Raw genomic sequence first — 12,489 nt, forward strand, 5'->3', positions numbered from 1 at the left:
TCTCTAGAATTTAAAACGTATTAAGAATGATGGCCTGGATATCCAACTTAAAGTCTTTGATGAGCATAAGGAAGAAGATTTGATTGAGTTCTCCCATCGCCTCGAAGATATTAGAGCTGAACTTGAATATCCTTTTGTTTTGAACATTAGTCAAGTAATCTGTAAAATTACTGCTAAATCCAAAACAACCATGTCCCCTAAAATATTTAACCCACTTCATGTAAACAGTACAAAATGAAACATTTTTGTATCAGAAGAATATTGTTTATTCAGCTAATTTGTGTTTTTGTGACTCTGTACATATTTAAATGGAAGTTGCTGTTAACCAATCGAATCTACTGAACTGACTTCCTGTGTATATTTGTTCAGTCTTTTTTTTTTTTTTTTAATGTTTGGCACTTTCTCTCCCTTTAATGTAGCATTAAAAATAGGTAACCTCTGCCTCCAGGGTGTGTGTGGTGCAGACTTGTATGGGCCCCATGTTAATTTTGTGTTTTGCAGATGTCTGTATTCCTGAAAACCATCAGATTCCTAATCTTAATCCAGGCATACTTATGGTAGATGATGCCTACCACCAGCTCTGGTCAGTTTTCAGTGTGGTATTCACAATACAGTATTCACAATGGGCTATGCGCTGCCTTTGTGCCCAGCAGCATTTTTGCTTAGGGTAGGCAGGTAGGTTGTAGAGGGGAAGCCAGCAAGTCTCAGATCAAGTTGCCATTTCCAACACTTTCCCCTATAGTCAAATCTAAATACCTGTGTTGAATGTGCATGATGTCTAGAGTAGAGGAAGATAAACGGCAGTCTTTCAAAGCCTCACGGTACAGAGTCTGTATCATATTATTATAGCTGTTAGGTACAGAGTACACATAAATGTATCTATTCCTTAATCAACTTACTGATGCCCATGATGTTTACAACATGTTGTGGAATACTGTTAAGGAAACTGAAGCAGAGGGATATTTTATATCTATTCTTCAGCATCTTCTGCTGATTCGCAATGATTATTTTATAAGGTAAGAGGAAATTATATTCCAATGTTTTCTTTTCCTAAAAAGAACTATTATGAGATTCACCTGATATTTGATTTGGACAAGCAAAAAATTTTTATTCCTATTATAACATTTAATAATTGAATGCTTCCCCAGGGCATACATTTAGATAGATGCTGATAAAATGATCTTACTATTACCTTTTAAGCTCCAGTGATTTCTTGGCTACAACCTTTCGTCTGTGTAAAAATTCGAGGTAGCAACAAATTACTAGTTTATCATGTGAAGGATAATATTTTCTCCTTGTTCCTTAGGCAGCAGGAATGAAGTTGATAAGTTTCTTTTTATAAGTTACATGAAGGGTACTAAACATTGCTTTTATTTGTGCTTAAGTAGGTAGAAAGTGCCTTAATAACATAGTTATGTTCAGTGTTTCTACCATATTGGAAAAGTTATATAAATGGCTTTTCTGGTTAGATTATATCCTAGCCAACTGAGCTTAATAAATTGTTTATCCTCCTTTCTCTACCTCTACTGCATCATAATGTAGCTATTTTTCGATATTAGCACCTAACTAATGGGCACCTTCTGAAGTTGAATGTGGGTGACAGGTAAAAATCCTAGCCAAGTCCCCAGCATATGCTGTATGCTTAATAAATGTTCTCTGATTCCTCTTTCCATCTTTGTTAATATTTTATGAGGGGAAACAGATCTTTGAATGAAATTTCAGCAGTGTTTCCACACATTTATACTTTGCTGAAATTTCATTCTAGCAGGACGTAGAGTGTGTCTTTTCCTACTTAATTTCAAGTGGAATGATTTGTTAGATCAGCCTCACTCAGGCTGTGTCCTCTCCGGGATGTCAGGCATTGTAGCACAATGGATTTTGATGTACCTAACAAGAGAAGAGAATGAGAAAAATTTAGATTCTTGAGTATTAGTCATACTTCAGACTTTTTTCCTTTTGTTACAACAAATCTCATTGGTATTCCAAGGTTTAGTAGTCTGTTATGAAATTTGATTCTTTTTTATATTTTGTTAAAATATCAAAATATTTTTGTTAAATAATATAACAGTGTAATGATTGAACCACTTTATAACTGCTAGATAAAAATACTAATAAAATCAGTTTTAAATATTTTGGGGTGTGCTTCTAATTATGCTACTGTATTTCTATGAAAAATTAAACTGAAGTTTCAGTTTCATTTTTAAGTAATGCCAAACTTTTTTTTTTTATTTGACAGGTAGAGTTAGCCAGTGAGAGAGAGAGAGAGAGAGAGAGAGAGAGAAAGGTCTTCCTTCCATTGGTTCACTCCCCAAATGGCTGCTATGGCTGGTGCTACGCCGATCCGAAGCCAGGAGCCAGGTGCTTCTCCTGGTCTCCCATGGGGTGCAGGGCCCAAGGACTTGGGCCATCCTCCACTGCCCTCCCGGGCCACAGCAGAGAGCTGGACTGGAAGAGGAGCAACCGGGACTAGAACCCGGCGTCCATATGGGATGCCGGCGCCGCAGGCGGAGGATTAACTAAGTGAGCCACGGCGCCAGCCCCATGCCATCCTTTTCTTAGTATATGTTTGCTTCTTTCCACCTCTGGTTGTTTGATGGCATTTTAATAACTCATAGTTCAGGACTGCTATTTGCTTTCAGTGGTTTGAATGTTCCTCTAGTGCTACAGGGGTTGTATCTTCCTTAGACTCTAATCCCTGTATGCTCCAAGAGGGCGTGTAGTTGTGTTTAGCTTCAAAACAGTAAAAAGCACCACCATCCTGGTATGCTGAGGGGACTCTGTCACTTTAGTGGAATCAAGCATCTCAAAGAAATACATTGTAGTGCTACCAAAATAACACTGAATGAGCTGTAGACTTCTAGCTATCTTTAGAATATCAACTTTTACGTTTGATGCTCATCTGTGTTGATTCCTACCTCTGCTCTTTAAGGGCCATGCCCTTGGTCTTGATTCTAAGTAAGTTTGCTAAGATGGCAGTGATTCTCCTAAGACTGCTGTCCTCAGAAAAACTCACACTTTCATAGTTAATGATTGTTGTCATTACTTATCCTTAAAAAGATTTTATACCTTCATTGAAAGGTTGTGTCAGAATTGTGGTCATTTACATATTCTTTTTTTTTTTTAATTTATTTATTTTTGACAGGCAGAGTGGGCAGTGAGAGACAGAGAGAAAGGTCTTCCCTTTTGCCGTTGGTTCACCCTCCAATGGCCTCCGCAGCCGGCACAACGCGCTGATCTGATGGCAGGAGCCAGGTGCTTCTCCTGGTCTCCCATGGGGTGTAGGGCTCAAGCACTTGGGCCATCCTCCACTGCCTTCCCTGGCCACAGCAGAGAGCTGGCCTGGAAGAGGGGCAACCGGGAAAGAATCCGGTGCCCCGACCGGGACTAGAACCCGGTGTGCAGGCGCCGCAAGGCGGAGGATTAGCCTAGTGAGCCGTGGCGCTGGCCCCATTTACATATTCTTTTTGTCATACTTTATCTTTAGAAATTTTATTGACTTAGTTTTTTTTTTAATAGAAGGTAAAATTCTTTTTTACTGGTAAACAGTTCTATTAATGTTGTTCTTTTGGTTTTAACCTCATTATTTGGTGTCATAGAATTCAGATATACCTGGATTTTAGCTGTCCAGGAATTTTAGGTGACCTGAACATTTTAAATACTTTTGTTATGAACAAACATAATTTTTCATTTGTTATAAATTGTAAATTAACTCTTTCCTTGCAGAATACAAAGTGTTCTTTAAATGATTTCATGAATGGGAAATTAGAATCTTTGCTCATCTTCAGCTTTGGCATAAAAAAATAGAACATGATTGGAGAATGTATGTCAATGGCAGACTTTATTTCTCAGGAAAAAGCAGGGACAAGGGGCAGGAATGAAATGCAGCTTGGTAGCTGGATGATGGATAAGATCAAATTCCATTCTGCAGCAAATAATTAATGACTTACAATGACCACGTACAAAATTCCATGCTAGTTGAATGTGTGTTGGAGACGGTTTTCAATATTTGCTAAAAATACCGTAGAGGCAGTTGTTTGGCAAGTGGTTAAGTTGCTCCATAGGACACCTACATCATATTTCTAAATGCCTATTTTCAATCCTGGCCATTCTGCATCTGTTCCAGCTTCTTGTTAATATGCACTCTATGTAGATGGTGACTCATGTACTTGGGTGTGGGTCCCAGCCATCTATCTTTGTGTGAGACCTGGATTGAGTTCCATGTTTCTGGTTTTGACCTAACCCAGCACTGGCTGTCTATAGAAATTTGGAGAGTGAACTGGGAGATGGAAGATCTTTAAAGTAAAATGAAAATAAATATGTATTTTGAAAAATATGAGAGTAATCAAAGTTTATTTCAACACGTCTTCCAACAATCTTGATATTTTTTATTAGTGAGGTAATAACAATTTATTTTTATCCCTTAATGAAGTTGTTCATATACAAGTATTCCTGATGCATTCACTAACTCACCAATAATGCTTACAGAGATTGTTCTGAAATCCAGAAATACATTATTCTTTGCTACTATTGCCTCCTAAAAGTTTGTTTGCATGAGATTTTAGCTACATAATAAAATAACTTACAACTGAGCATTGTAGGGTTCACAGAAACATTTGCTAAAGGTATTAAAATTGACATGAAATAGCTTGTGTTTTAAAAATTAAAATGTTTCAAATAGCATGAAAATAATAGAAGAAAAAAAGGAATACAATAAATTTTTCAAAATTTCAAGTAAGACAGATGTAAATGTATGACCCTAAGTTTAAGTGGTCATATCTTTTTAGAAGTCAGGAAAATTAATTTGGAGAAGCATAGATAGCACTTTTCTTTCATTTGTTCCTGGGAATCTTTTCTTGAACATTTTTACTTATGCCAGTAAAGGTTAGTCATCTTTGCTGATGGTAAGCTGCGGTAAATTTTATCCAGCAACAATGAATGGCTTTACTAAGTTTAAGATAAGTAGGTCAATGGCAGTAAGTAATATTTCACATGGCCCAGATGGCTAGAGAGGCCAGCCACTTACATGATCTGGAGGGTTTGGGAAGGAAAAGTGTGCTAAAAACACTGAGGAAAAAAAATAATGTCTAGGGGATTCCTGGGGGTGAGGACTGTATCTTATTAGAATACTACCACCCTGTCCATTGTGAGTTTTTTAGTGAAATCTTTCTTCTATTTCTTTCACACGTGGTGGCTTGAATATTCAGAAATGTTCTTTAACTTACTATAAATGGACTAAATTTAACTTTTTTGACACCATGAAGCATGTTTGGGAGTTTTAGTTATATTTTGAATTTTAGACAATTATTGCTATTATTTTAAGTGCTTCTGGTTTTCATTTAAATAAGAAACATTTTATATTATATAATTTATAGTATTGTTTTTTTATGCTGATTCCATATTTTAAAAATGATATATTGTATGGTTTGAACTTTCCATAGCACTCTTTGGAAAAGATTTTTTGTTTTCCTGGCTTGTATTAATTAAATGAATTATTGGTAGCTTCTTCAGTGTAGTATAGTGGAAAGCTGATGGTCTCTTAGGGACCACTCTTAAGAACATAGTGCTTCATCTTAATCTGTTTCTTTATGCCAGCTAATTAAGTCAAGGTCTGACTTTTGTAAGGAAATCATCTTGAGAGCTTATCATATGAGAGTATTTCACAAAGTTTGTGGAAAAGTATAAGTGAAAGATAAGTTTATTTTGGTCTAAAGATAATTTGAAATCCTTGTGAAGCTTTTTTATAATGGGCATTTTCAGTGAACTTTTAGAAAACCATGTGTGCATGAATTTCAGAGCTTTTTTGTACCAAAATAAACTTATCTTTTAATTGCATTCCCACAAACTTTTTAAAAATACTTTTACTTCATAGATTTTAAAAATAAAATATTTTGAAATAATTAGAAGAATGGTTATGATTCTATTTTCTCTCAGTCTCATTTCTAATCTGTTATGTCAGTTGTTGAAACTATATAAATGACAAATTAGAGAACCTGAAATCTGCAAGTTTACCAAAATATTTTGTTTTGATGTAAGTTACACTAATGAATTGGGTGTTCATTGACTCTTTGCTTTGGTTTTAGGCAACAATACTTCAGATTAATTGATGAGTGTGTATCCCAGATTGTTTTGCATAGAGATGGAATGGATCCAGACTTCACATATCGAAAAAGACTAGATTTAAATTTAAGTCAGTTTGTAGGTGAGTCTATATATTTTTTCAACGGATATATTTTACTGTCTCTTCTTACATGGCTTAGGTCTAGGGTATTGGTTGTCATGGGATGGTCTGTGGACTTCTGAAAGCCCGTGACACCCTTTTAGTGAGTCACTTAATAGTCAAAATCATTTATAGAAATTATTGGCCTTTTTTGTGTGTTGACATTTTATACTGATGATACAAAACAGTGGTGGATAAACTGTTAGCATTTTATTATGAATTAAAGCAGTGGCACTAGTTTGTAGTAGGTAGTGATCATTAATTTGTTAAGACAAGAAAATGATTTTTTTGGCTTAAGAATGATCCTTATAAGTGTATTGACTCTTGAGTAACATATTTTTAATATTCTGTGTTAGCAAATGGGCTATATACTTCAAGTACTTCTGCTTCATACCAAGAAATGATTAAAAAAAAACAATGTAACTGGCTGTTTTCTTGCTTTGAAATACTGGTTTTCATATATGTAACTTTCAGTTTCACATATACGTTCTTAAAAATGAAATAAAGGGAGCCTGTACCTCAAAGAAAATGATTGATAGAATTTGCTGCCAAGAAGAAAATATTTGAATTTTTAAATTTTGTATCTGCTACTCTCAGCTTGATAACTTATCAATAATTTAAAAAAAGTTCAGATGAGGTCAAAGATGACATTAATATCTGTGATTATTTTGCTATTATATAAGGAGATAGGTCAACATTTTGAATTGCTAGCTGAACAAAAATGCATATTTAAAATTTTAGTACAAACTACCTAGTTTTTCATCAGAAATTTCTCATTTATACTTCTAATATTGTGTTAAGGGAGTTTGATGTTATAGATTGATCAATCTTTGCTATGATTTCTTATTAAAAATTTTATATTTTCATATTAGGGGAAGCAAATATTCATATGATTTAGTAAGTTTTTTCTAATTTTTTGTTCATCACTTTGGCCTGCTTTCTCCTCTTGTGCTGGCCATCAGCTTCTCTTCCTCTTTCAGAATATATATAGATAAGGGAAACCTGCATATTGTATGGTACAATGAAACTTTTTGTCTTGCTATATAGAAAATTGCAGTTGTGTTTGTCTTTTCTTTTATATTTTTTATTTTTTCTTGTCATGTGTAGAAAAGCTTTCTCCATTCCAACATTATAATTTTCAGCATTTTATTCATCATATTACTGCCAGTATTTATAAGTCTTCTATGATGTTTTCTTTCTGAACCTGTTATACAATGAATGTGGAAAGCTCTGGAATTAAGTCTTTACTATGATTTTAATTTTAGATGTTTGCATAGATCAAGCTAAACTGGAAGAATTTGAAGAGAAAGCTTCAGAACTTACCAAAAAAGTGAGTGAGTAACTTTGCAAGGCTGTGTGGGAAACCACTGTAGGCTTGGTTCTGTGGACTTGGCCAGTTTTTCTTTCTTATTTGCCGCTCTCAAGTATGTGCACGAATGACTTCCTCTGAGAAACACTTCCAAGAACATTGAAATCTGTGCATAAAAAGGTCTTAAAGTTCACAGAAAATGCATATTCTAAGGAAATCTGGATTTTAAACTGTTGTGCTCCAAAATAAACTTTTCTTTTCCATAAACCTTTTGAACTATTTTTTTGAAAGTGATAACATTCCCCTCCCAACCTTGGATCTGCCTATTCTTCCTTTGCTTTTGTTCCCTTCCATCTGACGTGCGACATAGTTAATATATTTGTATGAGGACATGACTGTATTGTTTCTTTCTCTGGGGAAATTTTATTAGGGATTTTTTCCTTGTCTTACTCCCTATCCGTGAACCAAGAAGAATCTGGTCCTGTGTAAAAAGAATGACAAAAGCAGCAAAATTCTTTTTGAATGAGTGAATGAATAAGTGATTGAATAAAATATACAGAATTAAAATTTGAAGATTGAGGTAATTCTTAAGAAATCATATAGGTTAAATCCTTAAAACTGAAATCTTAATTAAAATTTTAACAGAAAAAGTTACTTTTATTTTGATTAACACTATTATAGCAAGAAGAGCTATATGAAATTGCTGCTTTTTGAAGTCAGAGAGAGTGATTGAGATATTCTGTCTTCTATCTGCTGTATTATTCCCCAAATGCCTGTAACAAGGGGGAATAGGTAATGAAGCCAGAAGCTAAGACTCTTCTCTCACATGGATGCCAGGGACCCCAGTCCTTGGGCCATCACTTAAAGCCTCACAGGGTGTGCAAGTCAGAAGTGGTTCCAGGACTTGAAGCCATGCACTCTGATATAGGATGTAGACATCCCAAGTGCATTGGAACCACTGTGCCAAATGCCTGCTCTTGCTTTGTCCTTTTATTAGAATGTTACCTGTTAAACTTTTTTGTTAATTGGGTTCTTTACATTTCATTTAGTAACTCTGATTTCTTGCAGCCGGTTTGTTACCTTGAAGGCATGATAATTATTATTACTGCAACCAAGCAGGGAACACTTACGAAATGAACATTATGGTGTGTTAAACAACATGCCAAGGAATGTACATTTTTTATGTAGCAGATCCTAAATGTATCTTGAGAGAATTGTGTATGACTATAAACTCTGAAGATGAAACATGTAAATGATAATCATCCTTTCATAAGTTACTTCTAACTTATGAAAAACATTGTAAATGTCCTAAGGCCTAAAGCTTTGAGTTTACCACACACTTATTGAGAGGATGTGATAATCCCAGGCCTTTGGCCACATGCTAGGATTCCAGATAAGAAGATGATGTTGTCATTGCCCTGAAATAACTTCGTTTAGTGTGGGAATCAAATCAATGGATCTTGTAAATTAAGTGTCTTAAATGATTCGGTCCATAGATGCTTGTGTTCTAAGAGGGCATTCCCCTCAACCCCTAATCCACTTTTTATATTAAGCATGGTAACCACTTAGGCTTTTCATGGGAAAGTACAGGCTGAGCATCTCTAATCCAAAAGTTTGAACTGTGAAATGCCCCAAAAATCTGAAACTGTCTTAGTCCCAACATAACACAAGTAAAAAATTACCCAGCTGACCTCATGTCAGTCAAGATGCAGATATGTTGGAAGTGTTATGTGTCTACAAATATCAGATATCCAAAAAATTCTGAAATACAAAACACTTTGGTCCCAAAGGATTACTTAACCTGTATAAGTAAACTTTTAAGTCCTCGATTGGGATGCATCCTTGAAGGTATACATTTGCTTTTGTTGTCATTTCTAAATATGCAGTATATATGAAGGGAGTTTTTTTTTCAACTTTTTCCAAAAAGTGCTAAGCTTTAAATGTAAATAAAAGAAAGACCTTGTTCAAGGTTAGTTGTCTTTTTTTTTTCTAGTCAGAGATTATATGTCTTAAGTATATTCAGAAAATACTGTTTGCTCCATAAAAGGTTTCTATTGCCATACCATTTTGTATATATCAGCAAAAACTTTGCTCTGATCGTTTTACACGGACACATGTAAATACTTTGCTTTAGGCAGGAAGCTATCATAGTTGCTAGACACATTCTTTATTTTGGTGCATAAACTTGAAAAATGAAGACCAGAAATGTCAGAAAGTATATAGAGAATATTGAATTATCAACCTTCTTGTACAGATGCACTAATACATTTACCCTAGGGAATAAAATTAGGCAGAACCTCAACATTAACTGTGCTTCTTGACATTTTTGCGTGTAATTTTGTAAGTGCAATACTGCTCTTCTTGGAGAAGGCCATCATACTGGTTTTTATAAGGTATTCTTCTAATGGAGATTTATTTTATCCCCAAGGCTGCAGGCATTTTTGTGTAGGTATTACAAAAATGGTAAAGCAAAGTTTATATTTTTTCTAATCTTTTTATGGGGAGTGTGTGGGAATTTTTCTTATTTAAAAAAAATTTAAGTACTATCAGTATGGCCAAGTTTAGCTATAGTATTACAAATTATTACTGTGGTTGTTTTGGTAGTTTTGTCTTTGGTCTCCTAAATAAAACTTTTCCTTCTGAATTTTAGTCTAGAGTCTATAAGATCAGATAGTGGACATATTAATATTTTGGAAAGGCTTCTTCAATTTTTTAAAGATTTATTTATTTGAAAGGCAGTTATAGAGAGGGAGAGAGGAATAGCCAGAGATCTATCTTCTGGTTCACTCCCTGAACGGCCACAGTGGCTGGGGCTAGGCCAGGCTGAAGTCCTGAAGTTGGGAGTCTCCACATGGGTGACAGATTCCCAAGTACTGAGGCCTCCACTGCGTTTATAAATGCAACATCAGGGAGCTGTTTTGGGAGCCTAGAAACTGGGACTTCAACCATGGTTCATATGGGATTCTGGCATCATAGGTGGTAGTCTAATCCTTGCTACATTGCAAGCCCTGGCTTCTTCATTCTTATTAGCATGATAATGTTTTGGGATTGACATGATGGGTTAGCAAGTTAAGTTGCCTCTTGGAGTAGACACCAACATCCCATATCAGAATACCTTTCTGAGTCCTGGCGACTCTGCTTCCCATCCATCTTTCTGCTAGTGTTCCTGGAAGGGCAGCAGAGGTAGGATCAAGTGCTTGGGCACCTGCCACCTATGTGGGAGGCCAGGATGGAGTTCCTGAATTCTGGCTTTGGCCTCAGCCATACCTGACTGTTGCCATCATTTGGGGAGTGGACCACTGGAAGGAAGATATCTCTCTGCTTTCAAATGAATAATATATATATTTTAAAAAGAATTTAATATCTCATGTATTGGTATGTGTATAGCACTGGACATTGTTTTCATTGTTAAAAGGAATTTAACACCTCTAAGATTGTTGATACTGGGAGGGTGTGATCTTGATTCTACGGACACATTCTCCTTACAAAATGGGGTTGACAGGAGGTGGCTCATCACTTCTTTTCACAAATACTGACTTTAATTATACATGGAAGGCACTGGCAATGTACTGAACAGAAAAAATTCTCATTTCTTTGAACTTCCATGTCAATGAGTGTGATTTAGATGTGCTGTACTGTGTTCTTATACTTTTTTTTCTCAGTGTGATAATCACTAATTGTTGTAGTAGAAAAACCTTTATGTGGTGTGTAAACCTAAAGGAAGGATTCCTTACTAAGAATTCGGCAGCCAGAGAAGACTTAAACTAGAAAGTGATATCTTATATGAGCACTGAGGGTCAGTATGAGAACTTGAGATATCAAAGAGGTCAATGTATTTAAATTTATTTTGAATTTTCTTTGTCTCAAGCTTCCTATGTCTAAAACCAAATTTACTTATGTTCTCCCTAATATCTTTCTTCCTCATATTTTATGTAGTATTTTTCCCCTCTAAATTGCAACACTTTGTTTCCAGCTTGCAAAAACACTGTAGATCTCTTAGATATGTCCTCCCTTTGTAAGTTTCCTTCATTCAGCAAACCACTAACTTTTTCGGATGCCACAGTCTGATTGCATTTCTTTTCTATTACCCTTTCCTCCACCTCAATTCAGGCGAGCCCTTAGTTCTTGCCTGCAGAACTGTAGCAGCCTCCGAACTCATTTCCATGCCACATGTACTGCTCTTTTAGTCCATCTTCCACATTGCTGTTTTTTAGATTTGTCAAAGTACAAATTTGATCATGTTATTTTCTTAGTATATATATTCTGAGTACTCTCCATAGTTCTTAGAAAAAAGCAATAACTCTTTGACTTACTGCAAAATTCCTTTCAACAATTTCATTCCTGTGTACATCTCTTACTTCGTCCCCTGCAGTTTGTTCTCAAATCTCCTTTGTACTCCATACGAAGGACTGCTTGTCATTCATCCACATGCTGTACTGTCCCTCACTTGAAATGCTAGCAATGTTTTCCAGTTAACTCTGCAAGTTCTTCAGATCTCATATTAAGCATCATTCCTCCTGGAATCACTTATTAGCGTTCAGTATCTCTTTCTTTCTCTTTTGTTGTTGGTAGTTTTCATGGATTTAGTGTTTGTTTTTAAATTGCCACCAGACATTGTGCTACTGATAGCACCATATTCTCTCCTGCTCTGCATTGGAGCACCTTCCTCCCTGAGGGATGTACTGTAGGCATGCTGCTAGGTGTTAATTGTCTCATAGGAGATAAGTTGGGGGCCAGACCCTGGGAGGTTCTTAGATAGTAAGCTAATAATCATATTGAAACCTTTGATGGTTTAAGAGTAAAGAAGCCATTTTATTAAAGAGCTGTCATGGACAAAAAAATGCTATGCATCAGGCCTGCTTGATAATGATGAATGATGAAAAAATTTTATAATACGTATTGTTCAACATGGTAGCCATCAGTGCCTTGTGTATCTGTCAGTGCTTTACCAGCCATAAAGCAT

The 12,489-nt window shown here is 35.6% G+C and overlaps 1 protein-coding gene across 5 annotated transcripts in view; it reads left to right on the top strand.

Moving 5' to 3' along the window:
* The window catches only part of DIAPH3 (diaphanous related formin 3), a 544,053-nt gene that overhangs the window by 176,063 nt on the left and 355,501 nt on the right, over positions 1 to 12,489 (top strand). For all 5 annotated transcript variants that reach the window (XM_051850009.3, XM_051850008.3, XM_089303626.1 and 2 more), the window contains 4 exons: positions 8 to 126; positions 900 to 1,016; positions 6,081 to 6,199; positions 7,483 to 7,547. In XM_051850009.3, coding sequence (XP_051705969.3) covers positions 8 to 126; positions 900 to 1,016; positions 6,081 to 6,199; positions 7,483 to 7,547 — 420 coding nt within the window. The remainder of the gene's footprint in view (positions 1 to 7; positions 127 to 899; positions 1,017 to 6,080; positions 6,200 to 7,482; positions 7,548 to 12,489) is intronic.

Source organism: Oryctolagus cuniculus, chromosome 9 (assembly GCF_051225735.1).
Source record: "Oryctolagus cuniculus isolate XC-2025 breed Fujian yellow rabbit chromosome 9, ASM5122573v1, whole genome shotgun sequence".
Classification (NCBI taxonomy): Eukaryota; Metazoa; Chordata; class Mammalia; order Lagomorpha; family Leporidae; genus Oryctolagus; species Oryctolagus cuniculus.